Raw genomic sequence first — 24,717 nt, forward strand, 5'->3', positions numbered from 1 at the left:
AGGCTTTGAACAGATGACATACTCAGATCAATTCAACATATAAGACTTTAACAATGCACAAGCATCTATCAAAAACCTATTTAATCTATCATCTGTGATATTATTATATACAATTATAATGTATTGTTCATCTCCCTTAAATAAACAGGCAGCCTTAAGGTATGAAATATTCATTTGTCTACTGTTTCAGTGGCTGATAGTGCCCCACAGGCCTCAATGTGAGTTTGAAGCCATTATAATCTTCAAGTTGTTTAACGATAAACAGATTTTGAATGAAAGCCACGGAACTTCGGTAGCACAAAAAAAGTCTATAGTCTTTGTGTCCATATGGATCAGTCATATTACCATTATTTCCCCCTAAGGTTGCCAAAAGCACCAAGTTAATACTTGAAAAAACTGCAGCAATACACCAAAATAGAATCAATATTCTGTTTACTTGGTGACAACGCTGCTTTTAGCCTTCAATCAGAAAGCTTGAGTTGGCTAGTTAAGCATCGGGCTAACGTTTAAAGCTTTCACTTTGGGGAAGTAACTCGCATTACTGCTACTGCTGTGTAATCTTGGTTAAATTCACAGCATATTCCAGAAATTACCCTGCAATAACTAACTGTTAGAATAGCGGCACCGTATTGCATCACACTGAGTGCATTTCAATCATTTATCCCGCGAGTTTGCTAGCTAGCAAAATAATAAAAACGATTTTAAAAATTAGCATGTGTAACGTCCACACTGGAGAAAATGATTTACTAGGACTTACGCAAACTCCTCCACAGTGAAAACGTACAAATCCTTCTTGCAGACTCCTTCTTGTATTTTTCGTTTTCCAGCAAACACTCATTAAAACGGCCTCCAGGCACGTTAGTGCGCTCACCCCCGACTGTTCGGGGAGTGGGTGGGTGGTCACCCATTGAAACAGACTGACGTGCAGAGGTACAAGGCAGCCCAGGCAGAGAAATGTTGCTTTTAGACTTTGCCATTTTATTTCTCTATCTGATAAGAAAACTATTCAATCAGATAGTTATTTGTGGTGAATGAAATACAGTTTCAAGACGTTTTAAGCACCAAATCCGAAATAGAAGCACTACAATATATCCAAGATTTTTCAAGGATTTCAAGCACCCGTACGAAACCTGCATATGCAGTTGATGATTGTTAAAATAAAATAGAACATTTTCATCAATTTCTTGTTTGCTTCGGAATCTACGACATGGCTATATACAGAAAAGCTCGACGTGTTATGCAAAAGAAAAAAAAATACACGAACAAAAATTCTCGTAATTGTCATTTTCGTAATTTCAAAATTCTCCAAAACTAACATTTTCTTTGATTGACTCATATTAAATTGCCTACGGTCAAATTTAGTGTGAACAATATTACACAAACAAACATGTGTGTGCGCGCCTGCGCATACATTAGAATCACTTTGATCCCTTGTGACGCGGTAGCTTTGCTTCGATCCTTCATGACGTGGTAGCTTTGCTTTGATCCCAAAACCCATAATACGAGCGCTCACCCATTATACTTTATGGCATAACGGACGTTGACCTGACACCAACCCAAACCCTTTCCAGATGTTTTCAGAGCATTTTACAAAAGAAACCAAAACAAGTTCAGTTTTGTTTCTAACCAATTCACAGAGCAAACAGACAGATCGTGGCTATTAAAGTCAACAAGAGCGACCCTGAAATTCTGCAACAGGCAAAACTGACCAAAGAACAATTTCAATACGAGACAGATTATCAATCCAAGGAAACTGGATATATAAAACCTAAGCGTTTCAATGACCTCGAACAACTACTGAAGGTTAGGCGAGCACCTGAAAATGGTCAACCATTATTTGTTAGTCTAATCAAACAGATGTTGGCCATGTTTCTGAGGTCGGTTTTCTCCTTTTTTATGTTGTTCTTTCAGTTTTTCTCCTGAGATGAGGTATGAAGTGTCTGTGGTGCAGCTGATCTGGTCTGTCTCGAGACAGTCCAGGCTGCACTCACCTGCAACAGGTGGAGACTCACCAGAACATTCAGACCTCACAAATTGTGTCTTTCTCAACTCTTCTATAAAGGGTTTCTCTCAGGAGGGGAAGGCAGTGAGGCCTGGAGGAGGTCCACCCCATCACGAGGGCTGGCTAGACTTTCTCAGCCTGTGTGAGTGTATGTGTCTGCACGACCGTGTTTATTGTTTTATATATTTCAAAAAGACGCATGTCCTCACATCTGCAGTTTCTTTGGTGGATCTGGTCTCGTCTGTCTTGAGACAGTCCAGGTTGCATCCACCTGTAACAGGTGGAGACTCACCAGTGCGTTATGAACTCTGAATGTGTGTGCAGTGTGCGCAAAAGTTTCCATGTTCGGATTTCTTTGGGGGAGTTTATCTCTGGATGTGTGTAAATGTATGTGCATTCATATGTGCCTGCATGGAGATCTGAGGTTGGCTGGTAGGATGGACCTCTGCGCATAATCACATGTGTGTGCAAGCATTTCCGTGTTTGGATTTCTTTGGGGCGGTCCATTAATGTAAAGAGCGGTGAGGCGGCCCGCTCCCGGTTTTTCCTGCTTTCTTTCCCGCACCTGGAGGGCGTCACAACCTCCTCATGAGGGCTGGCTAGTTTTTGGGAGTGTGTGTGTGTCTGTACAACTGTGCTTATTGTTTTGTGTATTCCAAACTAACAGGATTATGACATCACATATATTTAGAATCTTACCACCAATTTGATCCTTTGATCCTTGAATCCATAAATAGGGGTGAGAAGCGATGAGTTTTAGTCCATTAATCACAGCATTTATGTTCGCAGAATTGAAACGTTCGCCAGAGAAGTATTTTGAAACATCTGGATCCTTTTCGGAGTAACTGTTTACAGATTCCAACATGTCTCAGAGAAAACAACCCTACAGATTTTTAAGGTAAGTTTTCTTTCTTTTTTCTTTTTTTCTGTTGTTCACTAAAAGAAAACGGACTCACACAGGCTCACCTCTACATGGCTGCCGTCTCCTCTAACCCTGCATGTTTCTAAGGCAAGTTTTCTCCTTGTTTATGTTGTTCTTTTAGTTTTTGTCCTGAGATGAGGTTTGAAGTGTTTGTGGTGCACCTGGTCTGGTCTGTCTTGAGACAGTCCAGGCAGCACCCACCTGTAACAGGTGGAGACTCACCAGGACATTCAGATCTCACAAGTTTTGTGTTTCTCAACTCTTCTGTTGAGGGTTTCTCTGAGAAGAGCAGTGCAGTGAGGCCTGGTGGAGGTCCACCGATATAAAGGGTGGCCATGTGTGTGTATCTGTTAATGTCTGGATGTGTGCAGACTTATGTGCCTTAGTTTGTGTATGCGTGGAGATCTGAGGTTGGCTGGTAGGGTGGACCTCTGCACATAATGACAACTGTGTGCAAACATTTCCGTTATTGGATTTCTAGGAATTTGGTTTCTTTGGGGGACAACTGCTTAGTGCGTGTCAGAGTATGTCAACTGCTCAGTGCGTTTGAGAGTATGTCAACTGCTCAATGCATGTCAGAGTATGTCAACTGCTCAATGCGTGTCAGAGTATGTCAAATGCTCAGCGCGTGTGAGAGTATGACAACTTCTCAGTGCATGTGAGAGTATGACAACTGCTCAGTGCATGTGAGAGTATGACAACTGCTTAATGCGTGTCAGAGTTTGTCAACTGCTCAGTGCGTTTGAGAGTATGTCAACTGCTCAGTGCGTGTGAGAGTATGACAACTGCTTAGTGCGTGTCAGAGTATGTCAACTGCTCAGTGCGTTTGAGAGTATGACAACTGCTCAGTGCGTTTGAGAGTATGACAACTGCTCAGTGCGTGTCAGAGTATGACAACTGCTCAGTGCGTTTGAGAGTATGACAACTGCTCAGTGCGTTTGAGAGTATGACAACTGCTCAGTGCGTGTCAGAGTATGACAACTGCTCAGTGCGTTTGAGAGTATGACAACTGCTCAGTGCGTGTCAGAGTATGTCAACTGCTCAGTGCGTTTGAGAGTATGTCAACTGCTCAGTGCGTGTCAGAGTATGACAACTGCTCAGTGCGTGTCAGAGTATGACAACTGCTCAGTGCGTTTGAGAGTATGACAACTGCTCAGTGCGTGTCAGAGTATGACAACTGCTCAGTGCGTTTGAGAGTATGACAACTGCTCAGTGCGTTTGAGAGTATGACAACTGCTCAGTGCGTTTGAGAGTATGTCAACTGCTCAGTGCGTATCAGAGTATGACAACTACTCAGTGCGTTTGAGAGTATGACAACTGCTCAGTGCGTTTGAGAGTATGACAACTGCTCAGTGCGTGTCAGAGTATGACAACTGCTCAGTGCGTTTGAGAGTATGACAACTGCTCAGTGCGTGTCAGAGTATGACAACTGCTCAGTGCGTTTGAGAGTATGACAACTGCTCAGTGCGTTTGAGAGTATGTCAACTGCTCAGTGCGTGTCAGAGTATGACAACTACTCAGTGCGTTTGAGAGTATGACAACTGCTCAGTGCGTTTGAGAGTATGACAACTGCTCAGTGCGTGTCAGAGTATGACAACTGCTCAGTGCGTTTGAGAGTATGACAACTGCTCAGTGCGTTTGAGAGTATGACAACTGCTCAGTGCGTGTCAGAGTATGACAACTGCTCAGTGCGTTTGAGAGTATGACAACTGCTTAATGCGTGTCAGAGTATGTCAACTGCTCAGCGCATGTGAGAGTATGACAACTGCTCAGTGCGTGTCAGAGTATGACAACTGCTCAGTGCGTTTGAGAGTATGACAACTGCTCAGTGCGTTTGAGAGTATGTCAACTGCTCAGTGCGTGTCAGAGTATGACAACTACTCAGTGCGTTTGAGAGTATGACAACTGCTCAGTGCGTTTGAGAGTATGACAACTGCTCAGTGCGTGTCAGAGTATGACAACTGCTCAGTGCGTTTGAGAGTATGACAACTGCTCAGTGCGTTTGAGAGTATGACAACTTCTCAGTGCATGTGAGAGTATGACAACTGCTCAGTGCGTGTCAGAGTATGACAACTGCTCAGTGCGTTTGAGAGTATGACAACTGCTCAGTGCGTTTGAGAGTATGACAACTGCTCAGTGCATGTCAGAGTATGACAACTGCTCAGTGCGTTTGAGAGTATGACAACTGCTCAGTGCGTTTGAGAGTATGACAACTGCTCAGTGCATGTCAGAGTATGACAACTGCTCAGTGCGTTTGAGAGTATGACAACTGCTCAGTGCGTTTGAGAGTATGACAACTGCTCAGCGCGTGTGAGAGTATGACAACTGCTCAGTGCGTTTGAGAGTATGACAACTGCTCAGTGCGTTTGAGAGTATGACAACTGCTCAGCGCGTGTGAGAGTATGACAACTGCTCAGTGCGTGTCAGAGTATGTCAACTGCTCAGTGCATGTGAGAGTATGACAACTGCTCAGTGCGTGTCAGAGTATGTCAACTGCTCAGTGCGTGTGAGAGTATGACAACTGCTCAGTGCGTGTGAGAGTATGACAACTGCTCAGAGCATGTGAGAGTATGACAACTGCTTAGTGCGTGTCAGAGTATGTCAACTGCTCAGCGCGTGTGAGAGTATGACAATTGCTTAATGCGTGTCAGAGTATGACAACTGCTCAGTGCATGTGAGAGTATGACAACTGCTCAGTGCGTGTCAGAGTATGACAACTGCTCAGTGCCTGTGAGAGTATGACAATTGCTTAATGCGTGTCAGAGTATGTCAACTGCTCAGTGCGTGTGAGAGTATGACAATTGCTTAATGCGTGTCAGAGTATGTCAACTGCTCAGTGCGTGTGAGAGTATGACAACTGCTTAGTGCGTGTCAGAGTATGTCAACTGCTCAGCGCGTGTGAGAGTATGACAACTGCTTAGTGCGTGTCAGAGTATGACAACTGCTCAGTGCATGTGAGAGTATGACAATTGCTTAATGCGTGTCAGAGTATGTCAACTGCTCAGTGCGTGTGAGAGTATGACAATTGCTTAATGCGTGTCAGAGTATGTCAACTGCTCAGTGCATGTGAGAGTATGACAACTGCTCAGTGCGTGTCAGAGTATGTCAACTGCTCAGTGCATGTGAGAGTATGACAACTGCTTAGTGCGTGTCAGAGTATGTCAACTGCTCAGCGCGTGTGAGAGTATGACAACTGCTTAGTGCGTGTCAGAGTATGACAACTGCTCAGTGCATGTGAGAGTATGACAATTGCTTAATGCGTGTCAGAGTATGTCAACTGCTCAGTGCGTGTGAGAGTATGACAATTGCTTAATGCGTGTCAGAGTATGACAACTGTTCAGTGCGTGTCAGAGTATGTCAACTGCTCAGTGCATGTGAGAGTATGACAACTGCTTAATGCGTGTCAGAGTATGACAACTGTTCAGTGCGTGTCCGAGTATGTCAACTGCTCAGTGCATGTGAGAGTATGTCAACTGCTCAGTGCATGTGAGAGTATGACAACTGTTCAGTGCATGTGAGAGTATGTCAACTGCTCAGTGCATGTGAGAGTATGTCAACTGCTCAGTGCATGTGAGAGTATGACAACTGTTCAGTGCGTGTCCGAGTATGTCAACTGCTTAGTGCTTGTGAGAGTATGTAAACTTGTCGCGGGGTCCTCTCCGAAACTTCTCCCGAACAAATGCAGGCGTAGTCAGGAAGCATTCAGTGTGGATAGTTTATTCTGCCGGCCTCCCAGGTGCACAAAAGATTTTTTACAAAAAAAATAGAAAACTGACTTAAGTCAACACAAAACAAACATCTATATAAAAAACACAGTCTGCATGTTACCCTCTCTGTAACATCTCACCGAAAAAACCCAGGTAGGCCCTGACAGCCTTCTTTTATACCCCATGGCCCCTCCCACTAGGCATAATCGTCATCTCTTTATTATTTCTTCTCCTCAGCTTATTTCCAGCTGTATTCCTACAATACATATATAAGTAAAAACAGACATTTATGGCCAATTCCAGGCAGCCTACAGTGTTTCACAATAACCAAAAAAACAAACAAAAATAATGCAGTTCACGTGACCTTTCAAGCGCGCCCGAACCCACTATTTGAACCCCGGAACACCATACCATCGGCTTGCATAACCACTCGTACAATCGGCGATCACAGCGAGTCTACGCGACCGACTTTATTAAAGGTAAGTGGGAAAAATATGTTGGCCACCCTCTGCGCCGCTCAAAATATACCTCTCACCCCTTTTTGTTTATCTGCCCGGTCGATGAAAAGACACGCAGCCACCGTAATTGTAGAAACTAATGGTGGTGGTGCGTGTATGCGCCCAGATCAGCTGTCTGTGGCCCGGGACGGTGTAACTCCGTTACATCATCCCCTTCCACCTGAAGGTTGGCGTTGTGCGGCAACCTGGAGAGATAATCTGCCACTACAGTGAGCTTGCCTGGTCTTTGACGGATGGTGAATCTGAACGGCTGCAGTGAAAGGTACCAGCGTGTCAGTCGGCTGTTATGGTCCTTCATGGAATGGATCCAGGTGAGCGCTCGGTGATCAGTTTCCAACTCAAACTCCCTTCCAAGTAAATAATTCCTGAGTTTCTCCAGTGCCCACTTAATGGCCAAGGCCTCCTTCTCCACAGTTGAGTAGTTGGTCTCTCGTGGCAGCAGCTTTTGGCTTAGGTATAGGACCGGAAGCTTTTCTCCAGGGTCCCCTTGGGCCAGCACTGCTCCCAGGCCGCTTTTGGAGGCATCCACCTGGACCAGAAATTTCTTCCTGAAGTCTGGGCTCCTGAGAACTGGGGTCGTACACAGGCAGGTTTTCAGCCTTTTGAAAGCTTGTTCACATTCCGCTGTCCATGTGACAGGATTCCGTTGGTCCTTGCTGGTCATAGCAGTAAGAGGGGCCGCAATAGTTGCAAACTGGGGCACAAATCTTTGGTACCAGCCAACCAGCCCCAGGAAGGGGCTGGTGCGAGGCCGAGGGCAGTTCTGGATAAAATCCACTTTATCCATCTGCGGGCGCACCACACCTCTGCCCACTTGGTAGCCAAGGTAGCGGGTCTCCTGCCGTGCCCACTCACATTTAGAGGGGTTGAGGGTCAACCCTGCCTTATGGATTCTTCCCAGGACTTCGGACAGGTGCTGCTGATGCTCTTCCCAGGTGTTGCTGAAGATCACTACATCATCCAGGTAGGCGGCACTATAGGGGTCACACCCCTGTAGTAATTTGTCCATCAGCCTTTGGAAGGTGGCCGGAGCCCCATGTAGCCCAAATGGCATCACCGTGAACTGGAACAGGCCGGCAGGTGTCCTGAAGGCGTTGTACGGTCGAGAAGACTCCTCCAGTGGCACTTGCCAGTAACCTTTGCACAGATCCAGGGTGGTGATGTACCTGGCCGCTCCAATCTTCTCCAGCAAACCCTCGATTCGAGGCATGGGGTAGGCATCAAACTCTGAAATGGAATTAAGCTTCCGGAAATCAATGCAGATGCGTAGGGAGCCATCTTTCTTGAAGATGATGACCACCGGGCTACACCACTCTGAGCAGGACGGCTCTATCACCCCAAGACCAGCATCTTCTCCTGTCACAATTTATCCACTAAGTGTTGTGGAACCTGGTATGGACGTTGGGATGTCCATCCTTTAGGCATATCACATGTTCGACAAGGGTGGTCCTGCCGGGGTTAACTGAACACAGAGATGGAGTCTACCGAAGGATTTGGAGTAGCTCAGCAGCCTGCTGTGGGGTAAGATGAGTCAGCACCGGAGACATTGGATCGGCTCCCTGCTCGGGTTCTGTCTTCCCTTCTCTTGGCACTTCTCTTGCCATCAGAGCTTTCGCAGTGGCCTGGTGGGCACGCTCTTCCCATTCTTTCAGGAGATTCACATGGTAAGTCTGCTTCGGTTTCCTCTTTTCAGGAAGATGAATCTCATAGGTCACTGGCCCCATTCTGCGAAGAACCTTGTATGGCCCTTGCCATTTCGCCAGAAGTTTACTGTTGGCTGAGGGGAGAAGTAACAACACCTTTTGACCAGATTGAAATTCACGTTGCCGGGCCTATTGGTCATACCAGGTCTTCTGGCTTCGTTGAGCGTCTCGCAGGTTGACCTCGGCCTCTTCATGGTATCTCCCCAACCGATCTCTCATTTCCAGCACAAATTGCACCACTCCTTTATCATTTGGAGCAGAAGCAGGAGACTCCCGACCCTTCCGGAGGAGATCCAACGGCCCCTGCACATCCCAACCATAGAGTAGCTCGAATGGTGAGAAACCAGTGGAAGCCTGGGGAACTTCTCTGTACGCAAACAGCAGGAAGGGTAGCCACTGGTCCCAGTCTTTCCCAGTGTCTGACACAAACTTCTGCAGCATCCTCTTCAGAGTTTGGTTGAACCTCTCCACCAACCCATCTGTCTGTGGATGGTAGGGTGACGTCCTGATGGCAGAGATGCCTAGCTGGTTGTGGAAGAGCTGCATCAACCTAGAGGTAAAGTTAGTCCCTTGGTCGGTCAAAATCTCATCTGGTATCCCCACCCGGGAGAACAGCTGTACCAGTGCACGCAGAACATTGGGTGCCGTGAGCGCACGCAGAGGGAAAGCTTCTGGGAAACGAGTCGCATAATCACACACCACCAAAATGTACTGATGACCCCGACTATTTTTTACCAGACGACCCACAATGTCCATAGCTATCTTACGGAAGGGGGTGGAGATGACCGGAAGTGGCTGTAGCAGGGCCCTGTCAGACTTGCGAGCTGGACAGGTTTTCTGGCAGGTAGGGCATGTACGGCAATATTTTTGTATGTCTGTGTACATTGACGGCCAAAAGAAACGTGAGCTAACTCGCATATAGGTTTTTTGGCGACCCAGATGACTTGCCCAGGGGAGGGTATGTGCTAGGTGCATAATGAGGGGTCTACAACTAGAAGGTATCACAAGCTGTTGGTGGTCACCGTCAACAGCATACAACACATTTTTGTCAACAATGAACTTCTCTTTCCCTCCCCATTTTCCAGTTTCCCCTTCAGTCACATTAGCAAACAAAACTTTCAACGTTTCATCCTCCCTTTGCAACAAAGGGATATTTTCTGGTACATCGCATTTCATGCTCTTTGTGTCCGGCCCCTTTGACCATAGCTGCTTCTCAAAGCGGCGTTGGCAGCGGGATTTTCTTGGCCCATTAGTGCCACCCTCACACAGACTACTGTCAAAGTCTGGCAAGGGTTGGCATCCAGCCTTCGCCTGGGCTCTAGTGACCACTGGGCCAGACACATTTAATTTAGCATTCCCCTTATCCCCCACATCAGTCTCTGTCCACTGTTCTTCTTTTTCTTGCAGCAAGTCTATGAGTACAGGCAAGTCCATCCCCAGAATAACCTCTACAGGCAAGTTCTTTACCACCCCAACTGACAACAGGTAGGGCTGTTCATTAATAGTCACTGTTACCTCCACTTTTGGGTATGGATGTTTATCACCATGCGCACATAAAACTTCTTCCTGTCTGCTATAGTCCACACTGTTCACTGGTACCAAACTATGCTTAATTAAAGACATAAAACTACCAGTGTCCAGCAAAGCAGTAGCCTGCTGACCATTGACCTTTACTTTTTTATAGCGTTGCACATCCACTGGCTGGACCCTTGTGGGCTCCATCTCCAGCCGGGGTGCATAGCAGGCACCAGTGACTTTAGCCTTCCGGATAGGGCATACCGAGGCTTTATGACCTGGCTGCTGGCAATAATAACAAAGACAGTCCTTACCCGCTGCTCGTAAGTTTGATGCCTTGGGGTTTTCTGGTGGCTTTGGGTTGCTCTCCCTCTTCAGAAGACCCGATGATGGGAGTGGTGGTCGCTGTGGCGTCCCAGATGAGCATGCAGGTGGTGCTCCTTTACGCGCATTGAAGTACTGTGACACCAGCTTAGCAGCAGTCAGTCCATCTGCTGGCTCATGCTCCCTCACCCTGGTCCTCACCTCCCCTGGAAGTACCCGGATTAACTGCTCCAAGATGATAGCTTCTCCCATCTCTTCTTTAATATGCTGCTCTGGTCGGATCCAGCGCCGATAGAGGCCCTTCAGGCGATAATAGGTCTCAGTGGGGCTCTCACCAGGTGGAACTGTATTGGACCTTAACTTCTGCCGATACGTCTCAGAGGAAATGTCAAATTTGGTTAGCAACGCAGCTTTTAAATCTTCATAACGATTGGCTCTTTCTTCATCCATTGCAGTGTAGGCCTCCAACGCCTTCCCCGATAGCAGTGGAACCAGATGACCGGCTCATTCACTCTCTGGCCATTTCCAGGTTTTGGCAACTCGCTCAAAACTCCACAAATAGTTCTCAATGTCTTCCCCCATCTGAAAGGGTGGAATTTTCGGCCCAGCAGATCGCATCCACTTTGAGACTGACTGGATGAGGTTGTTGGTCACTGCTTTTGACTGAAGAGAGGGAACCTCCTCTGGGGGATCCCGGTATCCTCTTTGGTGTGCAGGTGTAGGCAGTACCATTCTGGGGCTGCTTGCTGTTGCGGTGCTTGGCGTGGCCGTTGCTGCTGTGGTGCTTGCTCCGGCTGGTGCTTGGGCTGGGCTTTCCTGACCAGCAAAATCTGAATGCAGCTGAGCGTTGGGAGGGGAAACAGTCCTCAGCCCCCTGAGTTCTGCCAACAAAACCTCCTCTCTCCTTTGCTGTCCCGCCAGGAAGTCCCTCATCATCGCATTTCAGCTCTCCGTTTGGGTCACGTGCTGAGGTTGAAGCTGTAGGCAATGCTGGACCAATCCTGCCAGAAACCTCCTCCTCCTCCTCTGCTGAAGAAGACGACGCCGGTACTGTGTCCCATGCCAGGTCCTCTGCTGTCTTCTCCACTGGAAGCTCATGCTGCTGGGACCGCAGCCCTGTGCGCTTAACTGGGAGGCGCGTTTTCCTCTTCCGACTAGCCATCCCACTCCTGACACCATATGTCGCGGGGTCCTCTCTGAAACTTCTCCCGAACAAATGCAGGCGTAGTCAGGAAGCATTCAGTGTGGATAGTTTATTCTGCCGGCCTCCCAGGTGCACAAAAGATTATTTACAAAGAAAATAGAAAACTAACTTAAGTCAACACAAAACAAACATCTATATACAAAACACAGTCTGCATGTTACCCTCTCTGTAACATCTCACCGAAAAACAGCCTTCTTTTTTACCCCATGGCCCCTCCCACTAGGCATAATCGTCATCTCTTTATTATTTCTTTTACCAAACACTCTTTTCTCCTCAGCTTATTTCCAGCTGTATTCCTACAATACATATATATGTAAATACAGACATTTATGGCCAATTCCAGGCAGCCTACAGTGTTTCACAATAACAAAAAAAAACAAACAAAAATAATGCAGTTCTCGTGACCTTTCAAGCGTGCCCGAACCCACTATTTGAACCCCGGAACACCATACCATCGGCTTGCATAACCACTCGTACAATCGGTGATCACAGCGAGTCTACGCGACCGACTTTATTAAAGGTAAGTGGGAAAAATATGTTGGCCACCCTCTGCGCCGCTCAAAATATACCTCTCACCCCTTTTTGTTTATCTGCCTGGTCGACGAAAAGACACGCAGCCACCGTAATTGTAGAAACTAATGGTGGTGGTGTGTGTATGCGCCCAGATCAGCTGTCTGTGGCCCGGGACGGTGTAACTCCGTCACTTACGCTTAGTGTGTGTGAGAGTATGACAACTGCTTAGTGCGTGTCAGAGTATGACAACTGCTTACTGCGTTTGAGAGTTTGACAACTGCTTAGTGCGTGTGAGAGGCAAAGAAGCCCCCCAGCCAGGCTGAGAGGACCCCCAGAGCCCCAGCAGCCACGGTCGATTACAGCGCCGGTGCAGAGAGCGCCCGCCGAGGAAACACTGGAGATATGACACAATAGGATATATACAGGGTAAAAAGATAAAATAAATAAGAAGGGATACAATATAAATGTAAATAGAGTAAGAAGATAAAAAATGAATAAGAATAAAATCGATAAATATTAGGTAAAACCTAAATTAATAAATAGAATAACAGGATAGAATAAATAAGCATAAAATAAATAAACGTCAAGTAAAAGCTAAATTAAAAAGTTGGATCTTGAGCCTGTTCTTAAAAACATGTACGTTCTCTGCGGCCCTGAGCTCCTCCGGCAGGCTGTTCCACAGATGAGGACCATACCACTGAAACGCTGCCTCTCCGTGAGTATGTGTCCTGACTTTGGGAACAGTCAAAAGGCCATGGACTGGCAGCCTGTCCAGGGTCTACCCCGCCTAAAAAAACAGCTGGGATAGGCTCCTGCACCCCTCCGATCCTTATGATGATAAAGTGGCTTGGAAAATGATTGAACAAAAAATAAATAAATAAGTTTTTGATGTCACAGAATAACAATGTAATGGCATTTTGTTTTGTTTTAACAGATCATGGCTCAGCAGTGGACTGTTGGAGAAGTATCTCTTTGGCTTGGGGAAAATGAATTGGCAGATTATCAACAGGTAAATGGACTGGTTCTTATATAGCGCTTTTCTACTCTGTCCGAGCACTCAAAGCGCTTTATACAGCTAATTCATTCACCCAATCACACAAGCACTTCTAAGCTTTAGTGCTAAGTATCTAACATTCATACACATTCACACTCCGATGGATGCATCGGAGAGCAACATGGGGTTAGTATCTTGCCCAAGGATATTTGGCATGCAGACTTGAGCAGCCTGGGATTGAGCCACCGACCTTCTGGTTAGTGGCTGATCCGCTCTGCCACCTGAGCTACAGCCACCCCAGGTCTTTGTAGGTGAGCATTTCTATGGATGTGCCATATCAGTGTCCACGGTGCTCCACAAGAAAACCAACATATGAAAAACTGCTGAAACATCAACAGATATACCATGAAAGTAAATGAGGATTCTTCATTGTCTGCAGACTAGAAGACTGTCCCAGAAAGTTTTTGTCTGTGAAATCTTTGAAAAATCACATAAGGAAGAAACATAAATATCAGAAACAAGGATTAGAGTCTGCCCCAGACTGTGACCCTGTCATCCAGGAAACTGTTGAATTTCCCCAATCATCTGAACGAGCTCTGAGTGAACTTATAGAGAACTTTACATGGGCCAGTTACACCATACACTGGTGTGTTTATACCCAAGCTGCATTTTCTGCTACATTATCCTCGGCTCATCCTTGATTATGGGTCACTCCGCTCTCATTGGTGCATGAGGTTTGAAGCCAGACATCAATTTTTCAAGACAGTAGCAAGAATCACCAATAACTATATTAATATTTGTCAGACTTTGGCAAAGAGGAATCAGCTTCGTCAATGCTGGGAGTGGCAGCCTGAATGGATCATCAGGAGCGATCATACACAAGCAGCAGTTAATAACTTATCACTTCAAGAACTTCCAGTGAACTTGCAGATTTGTTTGCAGAACTTGGAGACAGCCGTTACTGTGGATGAGAAACTCTGGACGAGTAAATGCATCATTTTAAACTCTGTAAAATATGCAGTTGGAGATTTCTTCATTTTGGAACTTGTGCATGCAGAGCAAATTCCACTGTTTGTAAAAAAAATAGTCCTGATTGTGTATATCAGGGCAAAATGGTTTCTTGTTGGAAGACTTTTTACAACACTGGAGTTTATAAGACACCTTCAATCATACCACATCAGAGAGACTGATGATCTGTTGATATTCAAGCCTGGGGATGAGGTAGACTTTCATGCTTTGGACGCATACAGATGTGATGGTCAAGACTTCATTACACTGATCCACCGACCTTTTAAGGCAGTTCATACCAAAGTTAGGTAAGATACATCCTAAACCATGACTTTTTAGTTAGGAATTGTCAACCACTGTTAAAATGATTTTAACCACTTTTTGGCTATTCCACATGTCTGTCATCATCTACAGTCACTAATGAACGCATAGCTGTCTTTTTAGTAATGTTTTATGATATTTTTATTCTTTATCTTCGAACATGCTCATTTCTGTTTTGATCGTGTCTTATTGTTTTTCTGTGACACAGACAATGAAATCGATGGATCGACTCTTCTGCAGATGACTGAAAGAATGAGTGAGCGTCTTTTTCCAAAAGTGAAAGACCAAGTGAAATTTTTGTCTGCTGTAGAGAAGCTGAAAGAGTGAGTCTTAAGTTGACTGGACATGATTCACTGAATTGTACATTCATACAATTCAGTGTTTCCCCTCCCCTAGGTTTACGGTGTTGGAGGGTGGGGGGCAAGGGGTTGACGCAAGCCCTGTACTGTTTCTCCAGCGTTGATGTGCATCACACACCCATTTACTTTCAAAATTGAAATGTCACAGCCACTCTTACTCTCTGTTATGATTCTGTTTCTGTAGTTCAGCAGCTGTTATTGTACGTTTTAAATATGCGGATATTCCTGATGCAGGATACAAGGACACGCATATTCATGTCTTGTAACAAACTCTAAACATACTTCTTACTTCTTCTTGCAGTGGAAGGCAACACAAAGAAAAGCATACTGTGTCAGCACTCCAACCTATGTTTAACTGCAAAGTGCAGTTTCCTCCAGCTGTGCTCACTGCGTTGACCAATAAAGATGCAGCACTAAAGTCACCCACCAAGAACAGACTCAAAAACATGCTTGTTCAAGCTCTGTTTGACCACTTGAGTAATGAGACAATGTAAGTCTATATATAATTAAGATTTGATTCATTTAAAATACAGTATGTACATCAGAATTTAAGTTCATCATTCAAAATTTGCAGGTATCCCTCTCATGTGCAGTATGTAGAGCTTCTGAGGACTGTCCTTCTGAGTTTTCCTTTCTTGAAGGAGAGTTATGGCTCTGGATATGTAAGTATTCCTGAAAAGCAAACATTGATAAAATTGTCCAACAAATTGTCTTTGAATTGCCTAATTATTGGCTAACGAGTGTAACATGCTAACATTTTCATTGTTACATATTCAGAGGTTATCTGTTCCCTTGTGGCCACTACAATACAAGTATTAGTATTGTGATTTTTGAGGCAGATCTCGTCCAGTATGGTCAAACAATAAATAAAATATCAATTGCTCTTTTAAATTAATTAATGTTTCATTTCTCTGTGAATTCTCAAGTGAATGGTGTGAAATTCAGCATTATATTAGCTCTGTTTGCCTTTGTATCAGGATAGTGTAGTTTTTGTATTTAAAAAATTAAATTTGAAAATAGGGCAGGGATAGCTCAGTAGGTAGTGTGGTTGCCCCATGATCGGAAGGTCAGGGGTTTGAATCAACTGAACGGCTACCCTGAGGTACCCTTGAGCAAGGTACTGTCCCTACACACTGCTCCCCGGGCGCCTGATTAGTGGCTGCCCACTGCTTCACTGAGTGAATGGGTTAAATGCAAAGAGAGAAATTTCCCTGTGGGGATCAATAAAGTATACATTATTATTTTTATTATTAAAAGGTAGAGGTATTAACATATAGACTGAAAGATCATGATGAGTATGCTTGTAGGACATAATGCCATTGATACTTTATCTAATCTTTATCTACCTTTTATAGTGTATGTAGCCAATCTAAGGTGCTCCAAACCTTTATATCATGTGTTCGATCAACTCCTAAGAGTTAAAGAAGAGATCTGTAAATAGGAACTAATTAGGTTATGACATGATTACAGCAAACCTACCAGCTTTATGTCACTCAAAGTTTTCTGGTAAATGTCTTGTATAAAGGGAGGACCTAGTTGCACCTATTTATGAATAATTAGTTACATTTTTATCGTTTGTAGGATGTTCTGCATGAGTCTCTCAGGAACAAGTTTAAAAAGGAAAGAAGACCACTAGTAGACGTAGAGGAAATTGAAAAAATGAGACAGAAATACTCAGTTCCAAATTCAGGAAGAAAAAGATCATCAGATATCCAGCCCTGTATCCTTTTGAAAAAACCAAGGCAAGTTAAATATGCTCAATGTTTGTTTGCCATTTTAAATTGTACATAAAAGTTAAAAGTATTGTTTTGGGTTTTTTTCTCTCAATATTTGCTAAACTTTTTAATAACCAGGATATCAATCCTCTTGACGATGGGGAGGATGAAAGTAGCACCGACCAACATGTATCAGTGATTAAGCAAGAGTGCCAAAAAACTAGGCCAAATGTGGATGTCATTCGAACGCACCTCAGGAAAATACAGAAGTACAGAACACACTACGTTCTTCAGCATACTACTGAAGAGGTTCTACGAGAATTCCCATGTCTCACTATCCCTGTTGTGGTGAGTGTTTTATCAAAAACTGCAGCAAAAAACAACAATAACAATAGTGCACGGCAAAAACACGAATATGTACTGATGTGCTGCACATTTATATAGACTTCTAATAATCACGTACCTACAGGACAGGCAAAGTGACTGAATCAGCAGATTTATTTCATGAGTAATAAAAGTACACTAACAGAACACTAACAGAAATTGCAACATTGACTATGTCTTTCTCTTTGGTTTTATTTTCATGCTACAGGATAATTTTGGACCAATCTGATGCCAATGATAGTTTTTTGGGAAGAATAGTCTAAACATCCCTTTTGCACAGCAATGTGTACTTGAGAATTAAAGTAAACAAATGCAAAATTATAATTTGTTCTCTAATGATAATTGATGTGTGAAATAATGATTGTTCTGGTTTGCTATATAATGGTATATATTATGGTACAAAGCTAATATGTATATGTTTATCCTTTATTTTAGCTTCTTGAAGAGGCTTCCATGTTACTTAAAACTGATGTGGACAAAAAAGTAATCCGAGGATTCAGTAAGTTGGCAGCGAAGCTTGTGTCAATAGCCCCAAACAGCAACCTTAAAAGCCTCTGCTTAAAATCTGTTGATGAGAGCCAGACAGACACTGAAAGAAAAGGTGAGGGCACTTGGCAATAATGGGCAAAAACATTTTTAACTCCTATCTCAGATACCACTTTTTAAGGTTTCACATACAGCACATTAGTAAACACAGTGTCCCTTACAATATCCACGGACGGACGGAAGGACGGACGGACTGAGTGGCTGGCTGGCTGGCTGGCTGGCGGAAACGACAACATAACATCAATGACACGACAAAGAACTGGTGAAACCGAGGAACTTAAATACACAGGTTGAATGATGACAATGATTGGAAACAGGTGAGTACAGGGCTGAACATAATCTGACTAATGACACAAGCTGACACGGTGAACAAACAGGAAGTGAAACAGGCAGTGGCAAAATAAACTGAACATGAACAAAACTGAAAGCACTGGGTCGATGACCCAGGAACCCTGACAGTACCCCCCCCCCCCAAAGGCCGGCACCCGACGGCCAAAAGAAAGAAAAACCAGAACAGGGCGGGTGGAGGGGGCCCAGGACGGAGGGACGGAGTCCAAAACAGAAACAGTTCAGGTGGGCGGCCACGTGGCCGGCGGCCGAGACGAGACGGTTCAGGAAGACGGCGGCGGCCGCTGAGCTGGTCCGGTGGGCGGCCGCGAGGAAGGCGGCGGCGGCCGCGAGGAAGGCGGCGGCGGCCGCTGAGCAGGTCCGGTGGGCGGCCGCGAGGAAGGCGGCGGCGGCCGCTGAGCAGGTCCGGTGGGCGGCCGCGCCGGCGATGACGTCCAGAACGTGGCTGGGGCGACGGCGCGGCAGCCGCAGGACCAGGCAAAGCAGAGGCTGACGCCGAGGCTGAGGCTGGCCCAGGCGAAGTGGAAGCTGAGGCTGGACCAGGGGAAGCAGAAGCTGAAGCTGAGGCTGAGTCTGGACCAGGCGAAGCAGAAGCTAAAGCTGAGGCTGGCCCAGGCGAAGCAGAAGCTGAGGCTGAGTCTGAGGCTGGCCCAGGCGAAGCAGAAGCTGAGGCTGAGTCTGAGTCTGGACCAGGCGACGGCACGGGAGCCGGGGGTGACAGAGCCACAGCTTTAGGGCCAGCGGGCGCGGAAGCCCCTGGCTGGAGACAGGCAGGGCCAGCGGGCGCGGAAGCCCCTGGCTGGAGAGCGGCCGGGCCAGCGGGCGCGGAGGCCCCTGGCTGGAGAGCAGGAGGGCTCACAGCTGGCTCTGGGTGCTGTGGCTGCAGGTCCGGGAACTGAACAGGGTGGTGGATGAGTGACTGAACTGATTGGACTGACTGGACGGGAGGCGACTGGACTGACTGGACGGGAGGCGACTGGAGAACAGGACACTGAGCTACAGGGGACGACTGGACTGACTGGACTACAGACTGGACAGACTGGAGGACGGGAGGAGACTGGAGGACAGGGAACTGGAGGACAGGAGGAGACTGGACTACAGGGGACAGGAGGACAGGAGGAGACTGGACGACAGGGGACAGGAGGGAAGGCTGAACAGCAGGTGAGGGAACTGACTGGAGTGAAAGCTGAACAGCAGGTGAGGGAACTGACTGGAGTGGGGAAGCTAAGGGATGAACAGAGGTTGGCGATGCTAATGGCTGAGCTAACGACAGAGTTACCGAGGGGGATAAAACTGCAGCCTGGGCTAATAAGGCTGGTGCCTGAGCAGGGGACACCTCAGCTAGCCTAACCAGTGATAGTGCCAGGGCGTGGAAAGCTGAGTGAGGAGGTGGAGGAAGTGGTGAAGTAGCAGGTGGACTGGTTAGCTCTTTCAAGCCTCTAGGGAGGTCAGGCTGGGTTGAGGCTGCCCTCAGCCTGGGCGCTGGGACAGGCACGGGAGGTGGCTGGACACCAGTTACCCCCCACCCGGGAAACAAGAGCGGATGTGGAGGTAGACTGCGTCGCAGCTGCCTTCTTCCTAGGAGCTGGCACAGGTGTGGGTGTAGGCTGGGCCCTAGCCATCTGAGGTGGTGAAACGGCTGAAGGGGAAGGCCGAATCTGGGCCGCCGTGCTGGTGGGAAATGGCTGAGTAATGGGTGTGAAAATAGTGACTGGGTGTGTGATACAGGCAGGTTTATCTGGGATTGTTCTGGTCCTTCTGCCACCACCATTTATAGTCTTTGGAGGAGCAGAGCAGAAAAACTCTTCCCAGTCTACAGAATCCTCCAGGAGGGAAACATCCCATGAATCAGAGATGAGTCTATTAGTTAATCTGGGTGAAGAGTCAAATGAGGAGGGTGGAAAACAGTTACCGGAACTCACCACCGGGAGTTGCTGAAAATAGTCCGTGTTATGGCGGCGTGTGCCCCGCTTTCTCCGGGAAGAGGAAGCGGGCGGGGTACACAGCCGAGCCTCTGGCGCGGGAGCCTCTGTTGAGCCGAGGTGGGAGGCATAGCCGCTGTGCCGTGGCGAAGTGGAGGATCCGGCAAATGAGGCAGGTGACGTGTGAGCGAGGAGCGGATCCGCGAGAGGGGGAGCCGCCGAAGCGCGGCGCGAAACGCCCACTCTCCGCGGCAGATGCTCCGGTGCATGGGAGGTAGCAGGTGGGTGAACGCGGCGTCTCCGAGGCCCGCCCAGAGCCAAGCGAGTGCCCTCGAAGACGTGCTCTCGCTCCGCGAAGAGCCGCTGTCTCTCCTTGAGCTTTTCCGCCCACAAGGAGAGCGCTGCCTCCTGCCGCTCAAAAAGGTCCGAGTCCGCTGGGTTCCAGTCGTGTCTTCGTGGCACGGGTCGTGTCATTCTGTCAGGCGTGGTGTGGAGGCGAGGAAGAAGGAACCCAAAAGCAGGACTCACAGGTAGGTGAAGACTGGTGTTTATTGTGATGGCGTGAGCAAACAGAACAGAGGTAGGAAATGGCTGGCTGGCTGGACGACTGACTGAATGAATGAATGAATGAAGGAAGGACGGACGGACGAACGGACGGACTGAGTGGCTGGCTGGCTGGCTGGCGGAAACGACAACATAACATCAATGACACGACAAAGAACTGGTGAAACCGAGGAACTTAAATACACAGGTTGAATGATGACAATGATTGGAAACAGGTGAGTACAGGGCTGAACATAATCTGACTAATGACACAAGCTGACACGGGGAACAAACAGGAAGTGAAACAGGCAGTGGCAAAATAAACTGAACATGAACAAAACTGAAAGCACTGGGTCGATGACCCAGGAACCCTGACAGACATTTCTCCTTTCTCGTCTCTGCACTGATGTACTTTAAGATTTAACTGATACACCCTCGATGCTACACAGCAAATCCAGCATGTCCAAATTAACACTGTCAGATTTGATTTCAACACTTTTAAAGTGTCTATATGGGTCCACACCAGAGAGTGTTAATTTAACTCTTTTTGGAGAGTTGGTATGTTAACTCTGATTTAGTGTTAAACACCAAATCTCTCTGGAGTTGATAATTTAACACTTGGTGTTAAGAGTTTATATATTAACTCTCAAAGAGTATTTTAGTTTAACTACGTAAGAGTTATCTTCTAATTAATTCTAAAAAGCGGGAATTTTACTGTTCTGAACTTCTAGAAATTTCTTTTGGAAATAAACATTTACTAAAAAGACGCAATGGTTTTTGAAAAACATTTATTCTGAACTGTGCACCACAATTTCAAAACATTTTCTGAAAGATGTAACAGTGTACATGTTCTCACTTTCATTAGAATTTCGTTTATCAAAAGGTCTGACATAGGTGAGCTGGTAAATGCAAATAACAGCATTCTCATCACTTATTTCAATAAATACAAAATACAATATGCATGTCCTTCATTCATCACTTTGTGGAACTTCAACGCACTTCTGCTCTCCCCCATATTCCATCTTCACAAGCATATCCTATGTGGAGATTGAATAAAAATTAGTTGACACTAATTAATGGCACAAATCAATTGCAGCACAGTAAAAAAAAAGGAATCCTCTTTGAGCCATTACTTGTGTAAAGTATTTTCCCAAAAGACAAGGACACAGGCAACAGGTAATACTGAACTAAATGTAAAACAACAACCTTTTTTATTTTTACCTAAACCGTGTGCAGAAAACTCTGGAGGAATCTAAGTGCTAACGTAGAACTCAGTCGGGACATCTGCTACTGCTGTTTGCTCGTTTTTTATGAGAGATCGTTTTCAGGCTTCAAGTAGCACCATTATATCAACATTTCACATTCTAGACATTGTTTTAAGTGTATTTGACCAAGAAATTTGACTGAAAATTCACATGCAAGCTTTTTTTCAAGGCTGTGGTATTTGCCCGCAAACAATACCTTTCAGCTAGCTAAAACAGAATATTATGCTATCAGCGAGCAACATGGCTAATGCCTTTCACACAGCTTTGTCTCAACTCCAAAGAGCCACAGAAGTAAAAGCTAATAACAATAATTGAAACAATCTTTGAAAACATGACTTACCAAGCATGGCAAACAACTCAAATATGTAGAGCAAAATGTTCTGAAACGGCTTCACTTCAGCTTCGATTGGAGCCGTGCTGGGGGCGGAGTCTGTGAATTTACTCTATTGGTGTCATAGCCCCTGTAGGAGTTCAGAGTTAAGAGGTCAAGAGTTAATGTTTCCATTGTAACACCTCCAGATTTGAAATAGAAACACTCATTTCTAACACTCGATTTTAACTACTATCATTTTACACCTCAGAGTTACATTAAAAGAATGTGACTCTACTTAGAGTAAAATTAACTCTAAGACTACTAACACCAAAACATTTAACACTTTTGAATTTGCTGTGTATATATATCTCTATGAGGATTTTCAGTCATTCACACAATGTTTATCCCAAAAAATGTTCAGTGGCAGCTAGACTTGCTCTGCAAGTTCTTTAGGACTCAAATTATTTAAAGCTAGCAACTTACAGAACTGAACAACATTTTGGGGGTTTTGTATAAATGCTTAACATTTACACTGAATTACACTGAAAAGTTAATTAGGTATACATTTACTGCACTAATGCTTATGTTCTGCAAGACATTCAACTCCTGATGAAGGTACTCATATGGCCTTTACTGCTTTGTATTAACAAAATTGGCCAGAAAATATTTACATATTTCTCTTTATTTTCCAGGTCAGATAGTAAACACAGCTGTTCTTCTCCTGCCATCTATTTTCAAAGAAAATGCCGCTCATCTCTCCGTCATAAATAAGGTAAATTTAGATTTTTTTTGGTATGGTGAGGGGGGGTCTAAAACTAATCCAGTATTTTACAGGAGTTTCATACTTTCATTGGGACACCTGTTGTTTATGCTTATTTAAACTATACTCCTCATTTCAAGAATTTAATTTCTGTTTCAGGATCCACACAGCCCAATACCTACAATCGTACTCAGCAGCAGTGACGGCAAGCCCTTGAGTGATTCAACTGAGGGCAATGTCCAGATGGATGGACAAAAAATGATTCTGGACAGTGGGGAAATTGACATTTCATTGGCGATGGGTATTGTCTTCTCCCTGTACCATAACTACAATGTTGCCTATCCAAGTGAACTAAAAAAGACATTTTGCTTTTTGGAGGCATTTGTTCTCAACTTGGGAACTCTGACTACACCTGTACCAGTAGCTGTGCAAAGAGTGGCAAATGCATTAAATATCTCCTAGATTGCCAGCATAGTGCAGGTGAGAGACTGAAATTGTCCCAATGTGGACTAACAAAGGACCATGAGTCCCACATTAAACTTAACTTACATAACTTAAGGCTGCAGTTCATTGATAATTTAAATAAAAAGATTGTTCTTGAAATAGTTTTACTGAAAATGCAAACATGCTGATGAAAATGTGTTGTTTAATTGTCTGTTATGAAAGTATTGCTATTTCTAATGTAATGATTGTTGTTTTATCTATAGTATAATATTTATATGTATTTATTTATAGTATAGTAAAGATATTCAATTATTACTGTTTAAATGACTTATATGCTATTATTAGTAGTGGTGTTGTGCTTAGCGTTAAAATGCCTTTTTGTCTTTTTCTGTAATACAAAGTGCCAATAAACCATTAATATATGTCTATGTGCTTGTATTTATTTTACCCTACTCTAGTTAATTCAATTTAAGATGCATTTTATTTTGAAAGATTTAAAATGGTTCTTTAAAGAACCACTCAGAAAATAGTTCTTCAAAGAACCATTAAAAAAAAAGGTTTTTTGAAAAACCTTTAAAGGTTCTTTAAAGGGGATTTTTTCAAGTTTTTGTAATGCGACAGGTTAAAGAATTAACATTCAGCTTACCCTCTGAAATGTCAGTGTGCATCTCAGATGTGTTGTTGTCATCAAGGATGATGTGACGTACCAGCCAATCCATCACCGCACCCAGCTGCAAAACTGTGACTCAATCTGCTGTGGTGGCATTAAAGTCCTGCCAGTTTACAGCGGCTGATTTGGTCCCTAAAATCCAGAGAGTAATTATTCATGGTAAGGAATTCATGTGGACACTAAGCGTGTGGGCAGGCAAGGACATTTAAACAGTGAGGCTGATGACCTACCATTTCTTCGTGTGACTGCTTCTGGTCTAAAAGGGACTCCAATACCAAAATCGATGAATTTGACACATAGAAATGCTGGATGATCAGGCGATGTGTCAAACACAATGTTTTCTGGCTTAATGTCTCGATGGTAGACACCCTTGGATTGCATTTCAGTGGCTGCATGTACCAGCTGTCTCATTATGACCAGACAGACAAATGAAAAATACGTTCAAATAATCAGATTTACATTGTCCATTAAAGTTTGCCATATATGTTATCTTGCCACTCGCTGACCTTAACCTCCCTCTCGTGCACAAAGGTTCTTCTGTTTGCCAGGTAGACTTCCAAGTCTATGTTTTTTTGGCCTTTCAAAGACCATGATGAGTTCGTCTTCCAAGTCATACCAGTCGTTTTAAGCGGGCGTCACATTGCTGCTCGTAGCCTCTGGTCCTGCCCCCACTATTATTAGCAATGCCACCTCCTTGGGAATCTCGGTCATTTTACC

At 45.1% G+C, this 24,717-nt stretch overlaps 1 protein-coding gene across 1 annotated transcript; it reads left to right on the top strand.

The window, feature by feature from the left end:
* Nucleotides 1-13,345: 13,345 nt before the first annotated feature.
* Nucleotides 13,346-23,443, top strand: LOC148095918 (sterile alpha motif domain-containing protein 3-like). Its single transcript, XM_087837037.1, has 10 exons — nucleotides 13,346-13,417; nucleotides 13,704-13,713; nucleotides 14,940-15,054; nucleotides 15,392-15,580; nucleotides 15,665-15,752; nucleotides 16,672-16,836; nucleotides 16,944-17,153; nucleotides 17,625-17,790; nucleotides 22,819-22,898; nucleotides 23,046-23,443. The coding sequence occupies exons 1-10, from the start codon at nucleotides 13,346-13,348 to the stop codon at nucleotides 23,346-23,348; spliced, it is 1,398 nt and encodes a 465-aa protein (XP_087693163.1). The 3' UTR covers nucleotides 23,349-23,443.
* Nucleotides 23,444-24,717: the final 1,274 nt, after the last annotated feature.

Source organism: Neolamprologus brichardi, unplaced genomic scaffold (genome assembly GCF_056152115.1).
Source record: "Neolamprologus brichardi isolate AB-2024 unplaced genomic scaffold, ASM5615211v1 NODE_ptg000048l+_length_227364_cov_1, whole genome shotgun sequence".
Classification (NCBI taxonomy): domain Eukaryota; kingdom Metazoa; phylum Chordata; class Actinopteri; order Cichliformes; family Cichlidae; genus Neolamprologus; species Neolamprologus brichardi.

Excerpts from the sequence above, each read along its gene's own strand:
- LOC148095918 (XM_087837037.1), top strand. The coding sequence starts at position 13,346 with ATGGCTCAGCAGTGGACTGTTGGAGAAGTATCTCTTTGGCTTGGGGAA. Across the intron at positions 16,837-16,943 it reads TTTTGAAAAAACCAAGGCAA|GATATCAATCCTCTTGACGA; the intron begins GTTAAATATGCT and ends TTTAATAACCAG. Across the intron at positions 17,791-22,818 it reads GACAGACACTGAAAGAAAAG|GTCAGATAGTAAACACAGCT; the intron begins GTGAGGGCACTT and ends TTTATTTTCCAG.